The sequence below is a fragment of the Gadus chalcogrammus genome, chromosome 16 (assembly GCF_026213295.1).
Source record: "Gadus chalcogrammus isolate NIFS_2021 chromosome 16, NIFS_Gcha_1.0, whole genome shotgun sequence".
In the NCBI taxonomy this organism is placed as follows: domain Eukaryota; kingdom Metazoa; phylum Chordata; class Actinopteri; order Gadiformes; family Gadidae; genus Gadus; species Gadus chalcogrammus.
Genome location: NC_079427.1, coordinates 19,621,210 through 19,642,155, shown reverse-complemented (window position 1 = coordinate 19,642,155; position 20,946 = coordinate 19,621,210). Strand labels below are relative to the sequence as shown.

Genomic DNA, 20,946 nt, shown 5'->3' with positions numbered 1-20,946 from the left:
ACTTCTATTCTTTGAAAGTGAGGTTCTCCGGCGTTTACTGAGCGGACTTTTAATGAGTCTACATGCCCTTGAAGACAGTGCCGCTGCTGGGTAATAGGGGTGTGACCCATACTGTCTCCCTAGTTCCACACACACGTTTACAGGCTACTCAGATATCCATACAAGTGAGCATCGTTCCCTCCGCTTCACCATGCACGGACGTTCCCATATGCCTGCCCTTGCATGATTTAGTTTCTTGTTTTGGTGAGTCACATGTTTCCCCCAAAAAAGCTCTACCTGTTAAAGTGGTCAGATTGATGAGAAAATAAAAACAGGACCCTTTATGGATTTTGCTCAGTCCCATAGAGATGCCAAAACTTTGTCCATCTCATTTAAGGCTTGCCGTGGGAAACTTATTCAGTCTGGATCTAGTAGTTGAAAGAGTCATCTAGTCACATATGCATGTTAACTATTATTGGAGCCAAATATATAGTTTGCAGTTCATTAGATGATTGCCTAATGGTTTAACTTTATTGTAAGAGATGTTCTGAATTCGTCCCTAATTTAAACTAATTTAAAAAAAATTAGGTCGCTCACATTTGTTTATAGGGCAATTGAGATGCAAGTGTTGGAGATGGTTATTGTTGTTCTTGTTACTCTGGTCTTTTTTACCCTAGCTGAGGTAACCCTAGCCTAGTTATTGCATAGACTTTTAAGAAAGTTGCTCAATACAGGTTAAGGGGAAGCTTTAATAACACGCAATGTAATTAAAGGCACGTGTTGCTGGTGCTCTGCCATCAAATGCGAGAAGGCTTGTACTTCCTTGTTTTCAACTGCTCATGCTGTTTAGTTGGAGCTTGGGTGTTTTTGTTTATCCTACGTAGTACCAGTCAGCAGGGGTCCGCCGTCTGGCCTTATCAACACAGTGAGAGCCACGGTTGTAGACACTTGATGCGGGACGTTGTTTTCCTTCCATTCTACTGGTCTTCATTTGGTGTTAGCCATGTGTTTTAAAGGCAAGTATGGGCCAGAATACCAGCGGGAATTGTAACGCGTAACCATTGTTTGGGGCCTTGGGTAAATTACAGGGCCGCTGAGTCTTTCAGTGGAGATAAGCGCTACCTGGTGCATTGTTATTTTGCTTATTATACACACATGCTCCTTCCGGTGTGTGTGCGCGTGTGCGTGTATGTGTGCGTGCGTGCGTGCGTGCGTGCGTGCGTGCGCCTAGTGGGAGAAAGAAAGATAAGAATGACATTCATAATGGATTTGCTGACCGGCCGAACTAAGTGTGTTTGCACACAAGCCATATATTGTGGCTGATTCCTTGTTGTCATAGTTGTGCAAGTAAGCTTAAGTCGCTTTGGCTGTACACCCATCAAAGTGTGTGTGTCTTGTGCACGCAAATAGGCCTTCAGGGGGGAGTAGGGTACAGCCATATATTCCAATGGTTCAATTGACTGGATTAATCACGGCCTGCTTTGCCTTTATGGCACATTAATGGTGTCCAGTAAAGGCCAAGTAGTGTAAATGTCATTGGCGCCAATGTTGTGTAATGATTCCTTCAGAAATCCTTCGAAATTGTCCTTGGCACAACGTCAATGCCATGTAGCACCAGATAAAGTGCCCCCAATTGAATTGGGATATTCTATGTCGACGATAGTACGATCACTCTTTTGTACACATTTTCGCGCAGTAAGTACTATGGGCTGCAAGTTTTTGACACCATAGTTGGACTAAAAACCAGTTGCTCTTGAATCCTCCCCGAGCATTTTCCATTCATGATGTGGTTCTACCGGAAGATTCCTTGAAGGGGCTTTCCGACCCGTCCTTCTCAGAATAACCCGGCGCCGTGACTCTGGGCCAGCTTCCGGCTGCAGCTCGCTATGCTGGCTGCCCATCTCCATTGAGGGTGTATGTGTGGCCCCCCAGACATGTATTCTGGACCAGTCTGGGGACTGGAAACTGGATCGGTAGGTAATTTCTCACACGTTGTCTACACAAGTGGTTGGGTCTGGACCTGCAGAGATTCTCCAACCAGCTGGCAGTTAGGGAAGAATTTTCTTATCGTTGAGTTTGGCATGGAATCTCTCACACTTTATCAGTTCGCTCTCTCCCCAAACTTAAATTAATCAAGCCGCTTGTATTGAATCTTGAAAATTGATTCTGGACTTGAATCCACTCCTTAATTCATGCATTGATTAGTATTTGGATTAATAACTACGTAATACCGATGATCTGTTGTATTTGCAAAATCCTCAAAGGCACATTAAACATTAAAAACCTACTTCTTAAAATTGGAACATAAGTTTTCCCAAAAGGAATGGGGAATATACCGCACACCCTATGTCTTACACTAGCAAAGCCTAATATGTGGACTACATGCTGTTTCTATGTTGCTTGCTCTGCATTTGCTGGTATGGGGTCTACCCTCTCTCTCTCCCCCTATATTTTGTTAGAAACTCTTGGTTCCTCACACACACAAACTGCAGGTCACTCTCTCAGGCCCTCAAAGGTTGCATGAGTGTGCATGGTGTGAAATCATTAGGCCCTAGCACGGCCTGGCCTGCATGCAGCCTGGCCCTATATTTATCCCAGCCCCGTTCTCAGAGTGACTAATATGGGCAAGAAGAGAAAGAGGTCGAGTTAGGGGGGTATGTGGAGAGAGGGGGGTTTGCCCAGTTTGTCCGTCTGCTGCTTTAGAGCAGTCCCAACATAGCGATGATTGGGTCGCATGGATGACCGTTGCCCTAACTTGTACCTAGTGCTTGTGCCCAGGATCTGAGAGGGGCCCCCTGCCAAAAGATGACCCGCCCCTTGCTGTGTTATCTGGTCCTTGTCTTCATCCAGCCCTGCTCCACTCACTCACCAGCTGCACCTGTTGGTTGTCCCTAGCACTCTGTGGTCCTCTTTGATCTCCATTCAATAACTGTGTATTTGACCTAGTTGCAGCAGTCCTGTGTCATGTTGTTTCTGTTTACTTAACAACAGGTAGGGTAATGACATAGCCTACATGAGGAGGTGTGGTGTTTGGTCGTCATGCTACCTTTGGGTCTAGGTTGGGTCAGTAGGGGATTGCGTTGTCGGCTTAAGGCAATTGTCCTGCTTTAGATGTAATGACTTAAATATGAAGCCTATTTCGTTAATTATAAGTAGACCATGTAAATCAAGAAGGCCTAGCTTTACTGTATACCCTGTCAATAGCCAAAACCTTTAAAGCTAATTCAAGCCACAGCACAAATAACTTTACATCCCACCTGACACATGTGTGTGTGTGTGTGTGTGTGTGTGTGTGTGTGTGTGTGTGTGTGTGTGTGTGTGTGTGTGTGTGTGTGTGTGTGTGTGTGTGTGTGTGTGTGTGTGTGTGTGTGTGTGTGTGTGTGTGTGTGTGTGCGCGTGCCCGCGCGCGCGCGCGTGCGTGCGTGCCCGCGCGCGCGCGCGTGCGTGCGTGCCCGCGCGCGCGTGTGTGCGCGCGCTTGCTTTGCAGTGAGAGTTGTAGCATTACCCTATGACATTTTACAATCACATTGTAACAACACTAACCTAGATCTGGTCATTGGCAATCCCATGAGCCGTTGGTGTGTGAGGGATCCAGAATCAGCGACTGTACATGTTATATTTAGATACGGTGGCTAACTCCATGCAGGAGACTGGCAATGCCCAAAGGTTTTCAGGTCAACCTTTAAAATGGACCTGCATGATGGATCACATGCTTTGAGCTGATATGGTTACATACAGAGGGCAATATAAATATGCACAGAGGTGTCTTGGGCTGTGTTCATGCGATAGCAGTGTTCAACTGACAACAGCAAGCTATTCATTGTTGATCCATGGGATGGTATCACCTTCTGTCAAGTAAATCAATCATCATTTCAGGTATTTAGACGAGCTCCATTAAAAAAATAAAAAAAGTAGGATACTGGTCACATATTTTAAGGAGATAGATATTGGATGCTATCCTTGTCAATAACTAAGTAACCACAGCAACATGTCATTTTTTTTGTGTTTTTTGTTGCCATTGTTTTGCAAAACCATGACCTCAGTGTTTACTCAATCCTTAATATATACTAAATATGAACTCAGTATCTACTAGTGATGCAAAGTTCTGATCTTTCGTCAGATCAGTTAATTAAAATGGACGAATAATTTAGATTCGGATCGTTCATTTGCGCATAGAATAATGCATGTCAGCATGTCAAGTAGACAAACGATACAAAATATAGCCAACATTCTCAGTTTCATAATCAATAACCATATTTTGGTTTATTTTTGCCCATGAAGAAACAATGTCTTTAATACACACATTTATACACCACATAGAAAAAGGGTTCCTATAAAGTGATGAGCATGCGCAAAATGAAGAACGAAATGAATGATCCTTTTGCAGATATGGATTGTAGGTACCTGATCATAGAGGTAATACACGTGCATGTGCAAATCAAAGAACGAACGGAATAAATTAACGATCCACACGCAGATAAAAATCATACATAACGATCTACGTACAGATCGCACCAAAAAAATCTTTGTTTTTTAACATATCGTTCTTTAATCACACATATCTACTCAATATGTACTCTTTATATACTCAATATGTACTCTGTACTCTGTGATGCAATCAGAAGTGTTGAAACAAAATAAAAAAACAGGGCAAATGCAGGATAAAGGAATTTGCAAGCCAAGATGTGGTTGATGACAAATATGGTGAACAGGAAGAGGTTGGGGTAGACGGGAAACTGAGGTCAGAGGGAACATGGACAGCTGGGAACAAGCAGTTTTTTCGACACTGTCAAAACTCAATGACTTCATACCAATGACGTACACTAGATTAATAAACAAATATTTTTTATTTTTTTAACTGTTCTTTATCTTATCTTTTTGCTACGCAAGTGTGAGTCTGTCTTGTTCAAAATAATGATTCATTGAATCAATGTGTACTGTGTTTCAACATGAGTATACCCCATAAAAAAGGAAGTCGGGTTTAATTGCACTAGTAGGCAGATGATTAAGTCTAACAGGGAGGATAGTATCATTCAAATCCTCCAAGGGATAGTTTTCTGTCTAAACATTGTGTCAAGGTAAAACATGCAGTCAGCTTTCACACCATCTCATGGTATTATCTGTGTCTTTGATTGGCTAGTACCACCAATGTTAAGCTATGGGAACTTTTAGCTAGCTTCATGCTAATTTCAGGTCATCCGTTCGAAAGATTGAAAACAGTGGGGTGAACTTCCCAGCTAGTTCTGGGGCGAAGTGTCTCTCTTTGGTTGCAGCAGCTGGTGCTGGCTTGGCAAGGCTGGCTCTGTGTTTCCCTTCTCTCGGCCGTCTCCTCTGGACCTAGAGGCTACGAAACCAACAGCTATTGTGTGAGGATTCTTCTCAGTTCAGGTTATATCATATTGCTGCGCTGAGAACAGACTCGAAATCTTCTTTTACCAGCAGAAAATGAAGGCAATGCATGAACGAATGTGTGGAAGCAGCTCTTAAGTCAGATTGTTAAAAAAGGAATGTGCGCTGTAACTTGAATTAAAACCAAAATGCTAAGTGGGTTCATTTAAAAAGAAAAAAAGTACAGGACCATTGAAGAAAAAAACCTTTTAGATTCCCATTGCTTGTTGCTTTGGATGCAGAAGCCTGCAGGTTGTAATTTTAAGTTGTACTGCGCAATGGATACATTTATATAGAAAAGTTGGTGGGAAGCTCTATTTATTCATTATTGACAATTATAAAACCTTCATTTGCCAGACAAAACTTGTACTACAAGTTACATTATACGCCTAACAAATCTCTACTCTGTAATTTTCCTGGGTTTCATGCATTGCACTCGCTACGCAAAGACATTTGTGAACCAAGGCCAAGGTCAAAGTTTGAAAGAGGAGTTGCACCATAAGTGTTTGGTGAACATCCCGTGGTTGTCATTTGTCTCAAAAGTAAGGCACACCTTGTTTTATGTTTCATTTTATGGCAGCAGTACAGGACCTCAGAGGCACCTGAAAAAATCTGTTGTTAGTTCATGGAAATCCAAGATATCTTTTGGTGGTGATCTCTACTAACTCAATGTGCTGACCTCCGTCACAGTTAACATAGTCGGCATAATTAGCCCCTTTGTGGTTCAGGGGGAGAACAGTGGACACGCACACCATAAGGTGTATTATGTTTTACCCCATATCCTAGAAAGTTTCTCTCTCTAGCTTATCTAGAAGAAAGGCCCTTCTTCTTTTATTGTCCAATAAACCCCCAGAGCTGCACTCCGCCGCCACTTTGCTCATCTGTCCCTATTGGCAGATGGTGATGCAGCTGTGCGCAGAATCAGGAAGGGAACATAGTGTCCCGTGTTGTGCAGAGTTAGAGTTCACGTTGGGGCTCTCGGCCTGTTTGTGCCCTGCAAGCCGGGCCGCCTGGGAGCTAAATGGAGCATTGTGAGTCTCCTGCTCGCTGTCCCCATCATCCGCCCGTCTTGAGACCCCGTGTTCCAGCAGTGCGTGCGAGGGACGATGTGAATTATAGAACGACTTCTAAAAGTAGTTTGATTTAATTTGATCATGTCACTTGGCAGGGAGGGGGTCGAGGTTTGAGTTTGTTTTAAAAATAAAGTGCCTTGAGGTTTTTTCTAATCTAATTGAAGTTATGTTTCCCTCCCTTCTCTCCTCCCCTGCTCCCTTCTCTCCTGTCCTCGCCTCCTTGTCTCCTCCAGTATCAGCGAGAGCTTCCTGACGGTGAAGGGGGCTGCACTCTTCCTCCCCAGGGGCAGCAGCCCCACCCAGAGCTCCTCGTCCCATGGCAGCCAGCGCCGAAACAAACACGCAGGTAAAGGGACAGACACGCATGCACACACAGACACCCCCCCACACACACAGAGACATATACGCACACACACACAGGGACACAGGCTACTCTATCCAATTCTTCTGAGACATTCCCCCTCGCGGCCTCTCTGTGAAAGTGTGCCACCGGGCAGAGGTGGGGCACTGTGCTGGGATGACCCGGTGTCGTGTGTCCACATTTATGGGGCTGGTTTCACGTGGCATGAAACGAGCGTCTTCAGTGACCGTTTTGTAAAAGGGATTTGGCCCAACGTGTAAACAACTTTCACACTGCGCCATTGTTGCCTTATTGCCCTTTAGTTCACATACAATAAATAAGGCCTGCACAATGACGCAGGTGCCTGGGAGATCGCATGACTGGCCACAGATGCGTCCCTGTTCCTCTAGCCGCTCTTATTTCCGAGAATAGTTGCAATGATGTTGACATTTTTTAACAAGATCGCAATCCTGAATACTGCCTAAACTAATAAAATGAGCGAGGTCGCGCACCAATTGAAGAGCACAGCCTAGAACCGGGCTGACACAGGGGCCAAGGGAGCTCCAGGGTGTGTGTGTGTGTGTGTGGTGTGAAGTCACGATGCCGGGAGTCACTGGTTGTGTGTGTTCCAGGGGACCTCCGCCAGCACCTCCAGACCATGTTCACCCTGCTCCGTCCCGAGGACACCATCCGCCTGGTCAGTGCACGCCTCGCACAATGATGGCTGTGTCAGAGACACGCAAACGGGGTGCGTTTACTAAATGGTCCGCGTCTCGGTGTGCCCTTTCCAGGCGGTGCGTCTGGAGAGCGCCTACGCCCAGTTCACCCGCTACATGGTGGTGGTCTCCACCAACGGGCGGCAGGACACGGAGGAGAGCATCGTGCTGGGCATGGACTTCACCTCCTCCGATAGGTCAGTGCCATGGCGACGCTCAACAATAAGTACAAGTCGTTGTTTACTGGAAGTTGCTTGAAGCTTTACGCAAAACAATGCTTGACCCGTTTTTGTTCTTGGTGGCACACCAATGGGATTTGAATGTGTGCCCTTTTACGAGTAGGTCTAATACCATACCGTCTGTTGTTTTTTCCCCCTCCAGTTGCTGCACACTGGGCCTGGTTCTGCCCCTGTGGAGCGACACCCTGATCCACCTGGATGGAGACGGGTAAGACCTCCATAGCGTTCAACCGCCCCCAGCTCGCTATGATATCTGTGGCCTCATGTTGACCATGCGAAGAATAACGTTCTACAATGTTATTGATTTGTTTGTGGAAATTGATTTCTCTCTCCCTCTCTCTCTCTCTCTCTCTCCCTCCCCCCGACCCACTCCCGCTCTGCAGCGGTTTCAGTGTGTCGACAGTCAACAGGATTCACGTGTTCAAGCCCGTCTCCGTCCAGGCCATGTGGTGAGCAGCCCTCTCATGCACATCTTGCAGGCAGCAAACTATCTGTCATGTAAAACCAAAACTGAAATGGAGAATTAGGTATTTGTGTCGCTTCCTGTTGTTCTGGTTTGCTGCTATGTGAACATTGTGTCCCTTCCACCAGCCTGCCTCCTCCTCTCCTACTCCACACAGTCCTTATCCAAACGCTGCTTTTGCCCCTTTGATGATGTCTTTCCCGTTCTCCCGGTTTGTTCCAGTGACCTGACCCCTCACCTCACTGTTCATGCAGACGACCTCTGAACTCGTCCCGCTATCTTTTCTTTCAGGGGGACCGCAATCGGCCTCTCTTGTATCGTCCCCTCCATCCCCCCCCCCTCGCTTCTCATTTGAACTTCAAGTGCATTTCTCCCCCCGCTCCCTCTGGTTTTTATCCAGACGCACCGTCTTTCTCCCTGCCTGGGTTTCTTGACACGGTTAGCTACCCTGCTATTTGAGTGGCTGAGTTATGACGAAGAGAGACACGCACTCTGCACATAATTGCGGCAGTCTCTTATTTGTCCAGTCAGTGAGAAATTTGTGAGGGCGCAAAGTATAGAGGTGCTCGCAGCAATAGAGCTTTAACTCATGGTGTGACTTCTCTCTTTCCCCACGTCTCCTCTCCGTCTCTCTGTACCCTCTCTCTTCCTGTCCGTGTGTCTCTCTGGGTGTCAGGTCTGCGCTGCAGTCGCTCCACAAGGCCTGCGACGTGGCCCGCTGTCACAACTACTACCCAGGCAGCCTGTTCCTGACCTGGGTCAGCTACTACCAGAGTCGCCTCTCCTCCGATCAGTTCTGCATCAACGAGTGGAATGCCATGCAGGACGTCCTCTCCCACCGCCCCGACTCCCCGGTCCTCTTCACCGACGTGTAAGAGCATGTGTGTGTCAGTGCGTATGTATGTGTGTGTGTGTGTGTGTGCCAGGAAGATTGCATTACGAGATATGTGCACATCTGCTTACGCGTCTTGGAAAGGTTTTGCACCACACCAGCGCTTACAAACGAGGGGAAGTCTCTCGGGGTTGCACAACGTCTTCTTTCCCACGAAGCAGTGGGTGCACGCAATGTACAGAAGCGCTCTGTGGCTTTTCTGTGCCCCCAGCGTTGCCCAATGGACAACCACAACTGTCCGTGGTCACACACACGCTTCCCTCTGTCACTTCCCCTCCCAGTGAATCACACCCCATCACGCCACCCTGGATAAAGGGGGCTGGGGTAATAATATTTGGCAGATTTACGTCTTGGCTTTCAACAGAGAAATTCCCTGTCGTACCTCCTAGTCACGTGTCTCAACGTCGGTTTAAAATATCGGCATGACCTCCACCTACCACAACGTGTGTGTGTGTGTGTGTGGATATATCACTGTCCTGTGATATAGTGGTTGTGTGTGCATGGGCATAGTTTATCACTGTGTGTGTGTGTGCATACTATATCGCAGTCCTGTCAGAGCATGGAGCATCCAAAATAGCTCAGGCTTTACACTCAGGGGGTGTAAAGCCTTGGGAAAAAAGGCAGGGAGGGAGCGAGGGAGATAGCTGAAGATGACAATTTAGAGAAACTCGGGATGGTCAGAGACAGGTAGTCAGCTAAGGAGGTGAAGGCAGGAAGAGAGACAGAGGAAAAGGCCCACTGTGCCTGCAGAACACAGAACATTAGTGGGAGGGTTGGTGTGTGTGTGTGTGTGTGTGTGTGTGTGTGTGTGACACAGCACCGCGTCCGGTTCACCATCCTGTTCACATTCATTGTGTGACATTGTTAACGAAACATGTAGTGTCAATGTAGTGTGTCTCATTAACAAACGGAGAAAGAAATGGCGTTTGTGTGTGTGTGACCTCATCTGTTTCCATCTACCTGTTTGTTTAATGTGTACACTACCAAGTGACTCATCATTCAGTCATTTATGATCCATGTTACTGGCAGACGGGCTCATTGGCCTCCATGCAAACACGCTTTCCAAAACAAAGGCTGTGTTGATCCTCCTGGTCGGGGTGAGGCTCATACGGGACGAGTTATGAGCTGCTTGGCGGGCTCAATTCCCGTAACAATCTTCCTCCTTCTCCATCATCAAGTCTAGATTACGTATCATTATCACATGGGTATAGTGTGTCCAGTGTATTCTGCAGGTTTGTGTTTTCTCATCCTGTCTCTCATCTGTGTGTGTGTGTGTGTGTGTGTGTTGAGGACATGGAGCATTGTAGGGTCAAGGTCACAGAAGGTCCTGTCTTCGTAACTGGTCCTTCATATTTAGACAGTGGTTGGGGGGGGGGGGGAATCAGGAAAGGTCTATACTGTCAAATTCAGATGCACGCAATCACGTCCGCGTGTGCACACGGACACGGACTCTCCAAGCAACCTCCGGCATTTTCCTCAAATGAGGGTTAACAAGGCTGTATGTTTGGGGGTAAACAAGGGGCCTCATTCCACCATCTCCATGCATACAGGAACGCACACCGTAGGAGGCATTCAGGGGAGAGCGCGATAAGGAGGATGGTGAGAGAGAGAGAGAGAGAGAGAGAGAGAGGCGGCGTGTGTTTCTCCGGAGACTTAATTAGGCCGCTTGTTATCATCCGCATTGCGGTCGTAACCAAAATACCCCGGGCCTCAGCGCGGCGGGCGTGGATACCAGGAGGGCACCGGAGCCGCGCTCCACAAGGCCACTCTGTTGTGGAACACCAACGGTCACCGCTCGCCGCATTCTCTGCTCCTCCCACTCCGACCTCTGGCCGCGCCGGACAAAAACGGCAATTCTTTACTCTGAACAAGTCTCCCCATTGAGATCTAAAGGAAGAAAAAGAGAAAACACAGGGGGACAGGCCAGGGGACAGTAAAAAAAACTGTGTGTGTGTGTTGGGGCCACAGAGTACAGTACGTTGAAGGTGTTTAATCAGGGGTCTCTTGTGCCCACAGACCCACGGAGAGGGAGCGCACAGAGAGGCTGATCAAGACACGCCTTCGAGAGATCATGATGCAGAAAGACCTGGAGAACGTCACCTCCAAGGAGGTAGGACAGAGCATATATACTGTAAACATTGTACTGTCGCAGACACACGAAACGGCACATGAAATTAGGGTTTGGGACTGTTTGTTATCCAACTTTTTTGTTGAATAACAAAAAAGTTGAATAATTGTTATTCAACCTAATGGCAGTTTATCGCCCTAACCAGAACTGTATGTTTTACAGGCCTGAAAGAAACCACGCTTATTATTATTACTTTTATTATTATTATTGTTGTTATTATTATTATTTATATTATAATAACGGGCCTATAAGGGCACCTTCAAACCTAGGTTGATAGACTCTGCAAATTCAGGGGTAAAGTGGAAACTCTGTTGCATTTTTATTCGATTGGTTTGCGTTCATGCTTGACTTTGTGAACCAAGTAATGTAATCGCATGTCGGACTGTAAAAACGGTTGCTTGTCTCTTGGACAGAACATCTGAGGTAAAGTCACAACGCCTCTCTGTTGTGGACAATAAAAATGGAGCAGCAACTTTGTACTTCCTTTGGTTTTCTCTCTTTTGGCTCTAGTGTCCTGCAATCTAAAAATAACCGCATTTCGGTCAATGAATAATTTAAAATCCTCAGTTTTTGTGAGTTACCGAAACGACTTTTGATTCCTTCCGTATATAAAGTGCTTTTACCTGGTGATGGCACCAAGTCTGACCGTGACTCACTATAGCCTGTTTGCGGCAGCACAGTACATTCAACCCAAAATGCATAGTTTTTTGTATATAGCTTCCTATATTTTGATCGGATCACATTCATCCAAGTTCGCTCAGAAAGTGGGCTTAGAGCCCTGTGTGAAAGCAGACCAGAGTGTGTTTGTCTTGTCCGCCCCAGAGTCCGATGTAATAATCATACCATCGTGGGGAACCATTCCAGGGTTAGATTAAAACCCCCCTGTTTGTTCACGGAGCACCGCTCTGTCCTTGCAGAGATCTATTTATCTCTGGTGTGGGTCCGTTGTGTTGACCTCCAGAATCCATTCCCCTGTGGCCGTGCCACCGGGGGATGGTAGTAAAAGCATCACGTGACGGGCGTTTAACACAACTTGTTGCCCCCCCCCCCCCCCCCCCGGGCAGATCCGCACAGAGCTGGAGATGCAGATGGTGTGCAACCTGAGGGAGTTCAAAGAGTTCATCGACAACGAGATGATCGTCATCCTGGGCCAGATGGACAGCCCCACCAAGATCTTCGACCACGTGTACCTGGTAAGAAGCCACCACCACCCGTCCCCACCCGCTGGCTGAATACACCGATGTCCAGGTCTTTGACCACTGCGGTTACACGTTGCATGCATCCTGAGACTCATAACCCTGATTGCTCCCGACGAGCCTGCTGTTGCCTTGCGTGGTTGACACGGCCGGCGTGGAGTGAATGGGTGAATGTGAGGCAATCATTCTAAAGCCACTGGTTAGGAAAGCGCTCTGAGGACGCAGTCATGTTCCCACATAGCGTGCTTTAATATGCACCGGACCATAGGCGACGGTTCCTTGTTGTTCCACCGGGGCCCAGGAACCCCTCTGTGGTCGGTTTCATTAAATCTTGACCGTTGCGTGTTCCTGTGTGTCTCTCCAGGGGTCTGAGTGGAATGCGTCCAATCTGGAGGAGCTGCAGAACAGCGGGTGAGCAGACACAGACATTCTCTGAGCACCACAACACTGACTCACATGCCCTCCCCTTGACTTATCTTTCACACCAGCGCTCGCGCTCGGAACGGCCGAACACGCTGTTCCCCCCGGACAGATGTTTTCCCTCGCAGCCAACGGCAGAAATAGAACCCCATTTACAGTTTATTTGCGTCACATCGAAAAAAGGCTGTTAATGTTTTTGCTATGCGCACCTCAAAAGATTTCGAAACTTGATTATAAATTCACTGTGACTGTTTTATTAGCTGTCAGGCTAAGCGGGTGACGAACTCATTTTGGCATTCCCAGGGTGCGGTACATCCTCAACGTGACCCGGGAGATCGACAACTTCTTCCCGGCAGTGTTTGAGTACCACAACATCAGGGTGTTCGACGAGGAGGCCACCAACCTGCTGGAGTACTGGAACGAGACCTACAAGTTCATCTCCAAAGCCAAGTATGAACACGCACACACGCAACAACACACGCCTTAGCCTAATCAAACATTTATCACTGCGTCAATGATTCATCCATGTTATGGTTAAAGCTAGAGGAGGACATTTGGAAATCCCACCCTTCATCCTCCTTCCAAAGCCACTCCCCCGAAACACATGACCACCGCGCTGGCTTTAGCAATATGTCTGCCTAGCCTTGTGGAAGACTCCGTTCATGCTTAATGAGGGCGCGGGTAGAGTGTGTGCAGATAGCCGGGTAGGTCGGCAGAGAGACAGGTAGACAATCCAAAACATCGAATGGGCAGGACTTCTAGATCCTGCCCATTCACTTCAGATATTGCATCATCTCTGTTGGGGAAAATTTCATGAATCAACCATTGTGCGCTATTTGTAATGGTTAATAGCTAACTTTGGGTGCAGAGCGTCATTAAACGGCTGTGGTTCCCGTCACCCCTCCGCCTTCACAGGAAGGCCGGCGCCAAGTGCCTGGTGCACTGCAAGATGGGCGTGAGCCGCTCGGCGTCCACGGTGATCGCCTACGCCATGAAGGAGTACGGCTGGGACCTGGAGCAGGCCTTCGACCACGTCAAGCAGTGCCGCGCCGTCACCAAGCCCAACCCCTCCTTCATGAAGCAGCTGGAGGAGTACCAGGGCATCCTGCTGGCCAGGTACGCTCATCTCAGACCCCCCCAGCGGGACTGCTCTGTGGCGGCAGAACATCTGAGGGGAGAGACTGACACACGGACCGGGCCAGGAAGCGGAAACCGCCTTGTTTCCTGTTTCATTGGAGGGAAATTCTACCGAACAAAATAATTTGAACAGTGGCCAATTGCATGGGTTTGATTTCTATCCTTCAGACAACATTTTTTAGTTTGCTACTGCTAGCCAAGTTTGCTGTTAATAGCCAATAATGCGCTTCCGGATCCTCGCCTCGGGCAACATGTTTGTTCGAAGCAAACATGAAGTGAAAGAAGATGAAACCCCCCGTCTGCCCCAATTCTAACTAGTCTGCCATCAGACCTGTGATATGAATCTGAAGTCTGCATTGTGGGGCTAGCCCAAAGCGAGAGAATGCCTTCAGTCTTTTCTTTCAAGAATTGAAGACCTTGTGGTCTTTCCTTTAATCTTCTTAGAGTTTTGCTATGTTTAGTTTATTATTCTCACTACACAGGGGGAATATACATGACGAAGCTCCGGGGAGATGAACAGAGATAATGTCATGCCACACAACTAGGGCCCTGTTTGTGTCCCTACCCCCCACTAATGGTCTGTTTAATGTTCCCCCCCCCCCCCAGCAAACAGAGGCACAACAAGCTGTGGCGCTCCCACTCAGACGGCGACCTATCGGATCGTCCCGAGCCCCTGTGCAAGCCCACCTCCCACTCGCTGGGCCGCTCGGACCCGCACAACAACAACAACGTCTCCTCCCCCTCGTTGCATCACTTCCTGGGCGTCGCCGTGCTGCAGGCGCTGAGCGCGGATCCCCTGGACGCGTCGGTCCGACCCGCCGACCCGCTCTCCCCCCGGCCCCGGGCGGGCACCCTGGCCCCCAGTAGCCTGCCCGCCGCCGCCGCCGCGCCCCACCCGCCGTACTCGCTCCACCTCCTGGCACCGCCTTCCCCTGACGGCGTTGACTCGGAGCAGGAGGCCTCCCCGCTGACGGCCGGCTCCAGCGACACCCTGGAGGGCTCCCTGTCCGAGGGTCTGGCCAGCGGCGCCGTCAGCCCCCTCAGCCCCCTCAGCCCTCTCAGCCCCCTCGCGGCCGCACCTCCCCTCTCCCGGGGTCCCACCACCACTATCACCCTCAACAACAATACCGCCTCCCCCATCCACACCCATGAGGTCAATGGTACCGCCATCACCGCCCCCACCCCCGCCACCATCAATGAGAACGACATCCCCGCCCCCATCAATGACGACAACAATATCGCCAACCCCGCCCCCATCAATGACGACAACAATATCGCCAACCCCGCCCCCGTCAATGACGACAACAACAACCCCAGCGAGGAGCAGCCGGACGGCGGCAGCAGCTCCGAGGGCCGCAGCGACGCCTCTTCCAGCTACAGCGGGGACAGCATCGACTTCTTCAGCGCCCGGGAGAAGTTCCTGGGCCTGGCGCTGGACGGGCGCGGGGCCCGGGCGCCGCCCACCCCGGACCGCGCGCCGCAGCCGCGCACGCCGCCGTCACCGTCGCAGCCCTCCCTGGAGGAGCACGGCGAACACAGGGAGGAGGAGGAGGAGGAGGAGGAGGAGGAGGAGCCAGAGCCGGAGCCGAGGAAGGAGATGAGTCAGGTACATCCACCCCCCCACCCCCACCCATTTTCCTCCTCTACTGCCCCTTTCCCACTGGATACGAAACTCACCGACGACCAGTAACACTGGCCTTTTGTTTTAGTGGGAAAGGTAACAATCGGCATTCATTCCCGAGACAAGTGGCGGAATAATCACGGGTGTTCAACGGCTCCTGCTGCGATTGCAGTGATGGGAACATGACGGCCGGGGCTGGACACGCGCATTTTCCCCCCCTTTTCCCGGTATAGTGCTATGATGCGTCAAACCGTGGGCGCGTAAATAGATAGGAACAATGCAACAGCCCTTTAGTTGCTCCAACCGAGTTGACAATGTTTCAGAGCTAAAGTAGAAGTAACCACCGTACTTCGTCACCGGCCTCCCTGCTGATAACCCTGTTTTCCGGCACATTGATGACGATGACTCACCAGAATAACAACAGGGAGAAGTACCCGTCTACTGGCAGTGGGAAAGGAGTCAATTGCACATGTAAGCGGGCTTTCCCGCATTTTAAAAACCTTTTGTTGGAAAAGTTAATGTGCTACAGTTCTATAGCCATCACACGGCGAGTGTGTTCAAAGTCTGATAACGAAACTCTGGGGAATAGAAGAGACCAGGAACACCGGTCTCTCCCTGTACAGTGCCAAAAGCATATCTTAATGTGGCCGTGCTAATTCTTTACAACGTCCGTCCCGCCGCAGTAGTGACACTGTTATAAAGTCCATGCAGGTTTATCCTGTACTTTAATCCTGAAGAAGGTCACCCGTAACGCTTATCAGTAGGGTGTGTTTGTGTCCTTCTGAACCATATAGTCACACATCACCGCATCATTGATTAATGGAATTGTCCCCCTTGTCCAGAGTCTTAATAAATGCAGGAACTAATGAACTGAGCCAATTACGATGGACTGCTGCACCTTTGCTCTCTGACTCTGCTTACACATGTTCTATACTGACCCCTGCTGGAAGGCCAGAGTACTCTCCATTTGGGACTAGAAATAAGCGAATTTCAGTTAAAATATTTTGGTCGTTAATAGTTGCATATCATAATGATATAAAATAATAAGTCATATATTTTGAGTGAAAAGGACCTCAAATACCACAGAAAACCATCTGCACCCTTACAAGGGCAATCCACCCAGACGTACTAAAGAGGTGCTGTTTGTCTGTTCACAGGTCCCTCCATGCTCTGACGAGCCCCTGGACAAGGCCCGCCCTGACGCGGCTCCTCACCACGACAACGCGCTGTCGGTGCGCCACATCGTCACAGAGATCGAGTCCATATCGCTGCTCCCCGCGGCCCCCACCTCCCTGCCCCTCCCGCCCTGCCGTAGCCCCCCCCAGCCGGGCCGACCCGCCCAGCCCCTGGAAGACCAGGAGACGGGCGAGGTCACCGGCGGCGGCGGCGACTGGTCCCCGACTCCTCCCCCGTCCCATCCCCAGTCCCCCTCCACGCCGGCGCAGGAGCCGCCCGATTGGCCCATGGGCTCGGTGCGGCGCGCCACCAAGCAGCTGGAGCAGCGGCTGAAGCTGGGGCTGGAGCTGTCCCCGGCTGCACATCCTCCTCCTCCTCCTCCTCTTCCTCAGCTCCTCCCCCGCTCCCCGCTCCACTCCCCCGCCGCTGAACACCCATCCTCGCCGCGCTCCCCCGAATCAGCCGCCACGGAGCCTCGGATCCGCCCCCCCGGGAGGCGGGAAGACGATCAGGTACAGCCCGCCGTAACGCACGCAGACGCAGCGTCCAAAGACACTCCAGTGGCGTCCCGGAGGGACCACCAAAGACTGGCCTCCCCGGACCCCGTTCGCCTTCCAGGCGACGCTCTCTTCAGCCGAGGTCCCGGCGCCTCACTGGACTCTGATCCCACGGAATGCAACGGGAGCGCCATCATGGATTCAGAAACCTCCCTCCCGTCTTCCCACTCGCCGCGGGCCTCACCACTCAACGTGTCGGGGGTGACGGTCCAGGAGTCGGACACGGAGGCCGCCGCGCCGCCCCGCGCATGCCGGAGTCCGGGCTGCGGCTCCTCTTGCGACGCCCGCCAGAAGCTGGCTCACAGCAGCCAGGAGCTGGAGAGGATCCAGCAGACGCTACGGGAGCTGCAGGCCTTCCTCCACGAGGGGGGTCCGCCGGAGGGGCAGGTCAAGGCCGCAGACCCCCGGGGCTCCAGAGAGGAAATGGACACGGAGCCGGACCCGGGGCCGGGCGAGGGGGAGGCGGCGTGTAGCGGTCAGGCTACAGGGGTCCCGGAGCGGCGGGGGCTCCGGGACCGGCAGGGGAAGAGCTACCGGGAGCCGGCGGCGTGGCGGCGGGCCGTGGCGCTGGAGGCCCGGATCCGGCAGGCGGGCCTGACGCCCCCGTCCCAGATGAAGCGCTCGGCGTCTCTGGCCAAGCTGGACCGCCTGGAGCTGTCGGCCAACGACCTGAGCGACTGGGACCTGAGGCCGCCCCCCCAGGCCCCCTATTCACACCCCCGGCGCTGTGGCAGGGCCGCGTCCCAGCCGCACCCGGGACCCGACGACTCTTGGAAGAAGCAGCGGGTGCTGGTTCCACTCCCCGCTGCCCCCCAGAGACCCCCGCACCGCGCCTTCCAGGGGGACGGCTGCGACAGCGCTGCCGCGGCGGCCGCGGCCCCCGCCCCGAGGAGAGAGGAAGAGACGGGCGAGAAGGAGGGGGAGGGCCGGGGCCGGTCGCAACGGCACCGGCGCCGGAGCTCCGCGGAGAGGAAGCAGCATCAGCAGACCACCACTGTGCTCTATAACACCATGTGACCTCACTGCAGGGGACAGACCACTACTGGAACTGTTGTGTGTGTGTGTGTGTGTGTGTGTGTGTGTGTGTGTGTGTGTGTCTGCATGTGTGTGTGAGAGCCACTGTGAGCTCGATCTCTCCACCAAGACTGTGTTGGCCTACCTCACGTTGAGTAGCAGGGGTGTGGAGGTCCTTCCTCCACAATGATGTTTGTACAAAGTAAAGGACGGGACACGTCTGCATGTATGCCACTGGATGTGTGCCGGTATTGTGTGTGTGAGCGCGTGTGCGCACGCTAGTGTGGATATGTACGTCCGATAAGGAATTGTGAATGTCCAAAACTAATGCTGACCCTGTGAGTTTTTATTGTTTTTATTTTTACATCCCCTTTCAGGTGCGTTTTTTTTTATTTACGTGGCCTCTGCTTGTTCGGGGTTTCTGAAACAAAAGACACAGTTTTCTTAAATCACAAGGAGGGGTTCAAAACATGCACTTTAATCTTGTTTTGACTTGTTTTTCTTGTACTCCCCCCAAGCCCCTGTTAAAACACTTTTTTATTTTAAATAGCTAATGTTAATACCCTAGAGGAGTATTTTTGCACTGATTTATTACAGCGGGCTTTTTCTGTCTTTTCATTTGCCTGTCTTGATATCAATTGATAGATTTTTTTTACCTGTGTTTTATCCATAAATAAAATGTTTATCCATCTAATATTCATCCCTGTGATTTCATTTTTGAAGTTGCCTACATATTTATGCGTTCAAAATTAGTCATAGTACTATTGACCTCCTTTCGAACAATTACGTATCTTTAGGGCCACCTGCTGGTCAAACGATGAACTGCACATCATACGAGTTTACGTCCATACGTGGAGAGGCTACGGCTCAGCGGCTGACGCGCCTTTCTGTGGATCAACTGAAGCAGCTGATAGCATGAGCGGCCTCACAAACTACCCAGGTAAATGTGGCCAAAAATATCTTAGACTTTAAACCTCAAGCCATGGCTGGACTGGGCTCTATATTCTGTCTGATCAGAATATATTGCAAGGTTACCGCAGGGATACAATCCGGTTTGATTGAGGACAGACGGTTTACCAGAAAGGCTGGGAGGAACAGCCCAGAGTGGGTTGATTTATTTCAGGCTGACATTTTACCTAACGTTTGATCGGGGTAATTAACTCACTGGATGTGGGCCAACGGGGCCCCTGGTGTGTGTGTGTGTGACACACACACACACACACACACACACACACACACACACACACACACACACACACACACACACACACACACACACACACACCAGGTATGCCTATATTGATTTTATGTGACCGGGTAAACCACACTGAAGATAAATCCTGTGGTGGAAAGTCATTAAGAGTGTATTTGGTTTTGATGCTGTGGAAAAAAACTCATTGGAAAATGGATATGAAATAAATCAAAGTTATACAAAAAGTTCAGCCCACTTTTATTTTATATTACAGAGTAGGTGAAGAACGATAATGCTTGTGAAAATCCCTGTTGGAAGATGTAGACGAGTGCAATATGAATTACCTAATGTTTAATTGGCGCAATATAGTCCAAAGAAATGTTTCGTGTGGTTTACATTTCTTCAGGTGCTTCAACGTTGTTCTCGTCTCGAGCAGCCATCTCACAACCAATCACAGGCATCCTGTTTGATCCTATCAGCTCTTTAATGAGTTCACCTGTCTCACCAAAACATATCCAAGCTGACCTTGGTTTCCTTTATTTGACGGCATGTGAAAGACTACCGCAGCTTAGAAGGACAGCCAACTCTGTTCGGCTTATTTTGTTGTGTAAACCATTGAACCAACTTGACTCTAAAACCGAGCAGTTTGTGTTTTGCTGCTTTCGACTGAACAGCCGGAGAAACATGGCGTCCTACCAGAGAGCCTTAACATGGAACCCAGAAGTGAGTGACCCAATTCGTATTGTGCCCGAACTGGTTGTGGTGGTTTAGATGTGTTTGGGCTCTTGCTGGCTCCAGGTGAGCTGTGTTCTTTTGGGTCTGTTGTGCGAGAAGGACGGTGGAGTGTGTGTATTGTGTATTCCACTCTCCTCCTCGCACACAGAAGGGTGCGAGCAGGATGTACGACTGCAGTGGCGGTTCTAGGGGTGGGGCCAGAGGGGCCCTGGCCCCTGCTGAAATCTGATTAGCCCCTGACGTGCCCCTGTTCCATCAATCAATTGACGAGCTGAAGTACTGGAGAATTCAACGATTACAGATGCAATTCCATACCTAACTATTGGCGGCAGTAATATGTCAATGTAACTTAGGAGAAGAAGCGTCCCCCCCCCAACAACTCAGCGCAAGGCCGGTACACCCCACCCCCCCCCCCAACCAACTAAGCGCAAGACCGGTACGGCCCTGAATGTGGCATATGGCCCCTGTTTCAGAAAAATATTAGAACCGCCACTGTATGAATGCCAAAGCTATCCCTGTTCTTGCATGCATTTGTCAGCTGTAATAGTAAACGTGGCTCGCTGACTGCATTGTTTGGCTGGGTATGACTCGGAGAGTGGTAAATGTTCAACACGTGATTTACTCTAACAGACAAGGTAAACAAGCTTGCGTGGTCTGATCCATATGCGTAGGTCACCAGT

General features: G+C 50.1%; 1 protein-coding gene across 1 annotated transcript in view; it reads left to right on the top strand.

Moving 5' to 3' along the window:
* Positions 1–20,464, top strand: part of ssh2a (slingshot protein phosphatase 2a) — a 33,671-nt gene extending 13,207 nt beyond the window's left edge. Inside the window, exons 3-15 of the mRNA XM_056610822.1 lie at positions 6,674–6,786; positions 7,413–7,477; positions 7,572–7,693; positions 7,878–7,943; positions 8,119–8,184; positions 8,875–9,069; positions 11,107–11,200; positions 12,283–12,411; positions 12,779–12,825; positions 13,138–13,284; positions 13,750–13,950; positions 14,578–15,577; positions 16,750–20,464. Coding sequence (XP_056466797.1) covers positions 6,674–6,786; positions 7,413–7,477; positions 7,572–7,693; positions 7,878–7,943; positions 8,119–8,184; positions 8,875–9,069; positions 11,107–11,200; positions 12,283–12,411; positions 12,779–12,825; positions 13,138–13,284; positions 13,750–13,950; positions 14,578–15,577; positions 16,750–18,342 — 3,838 coding nt within the window. The 3' untranslated portion in view covers positions 18,343–20,464. The remainder of the gene's footprint in view (positions 1–6,673; positions 6,787–7,412; positions 7,478–7,571; positions 7,694–7,877; positions 7,944–8,118; positions 8,185–8,874; positions 9,070–11,106; positions 11,201–12,282; positions 12,412–12,778; positions 12,826–13,137; positions 13,285–13,749; positions 13,951–14,577; positions 15,578–16,749) is intronic.
* The last annotated feature ends 482 nt before the right edge of the window (positions 20,465–20,946 follow it).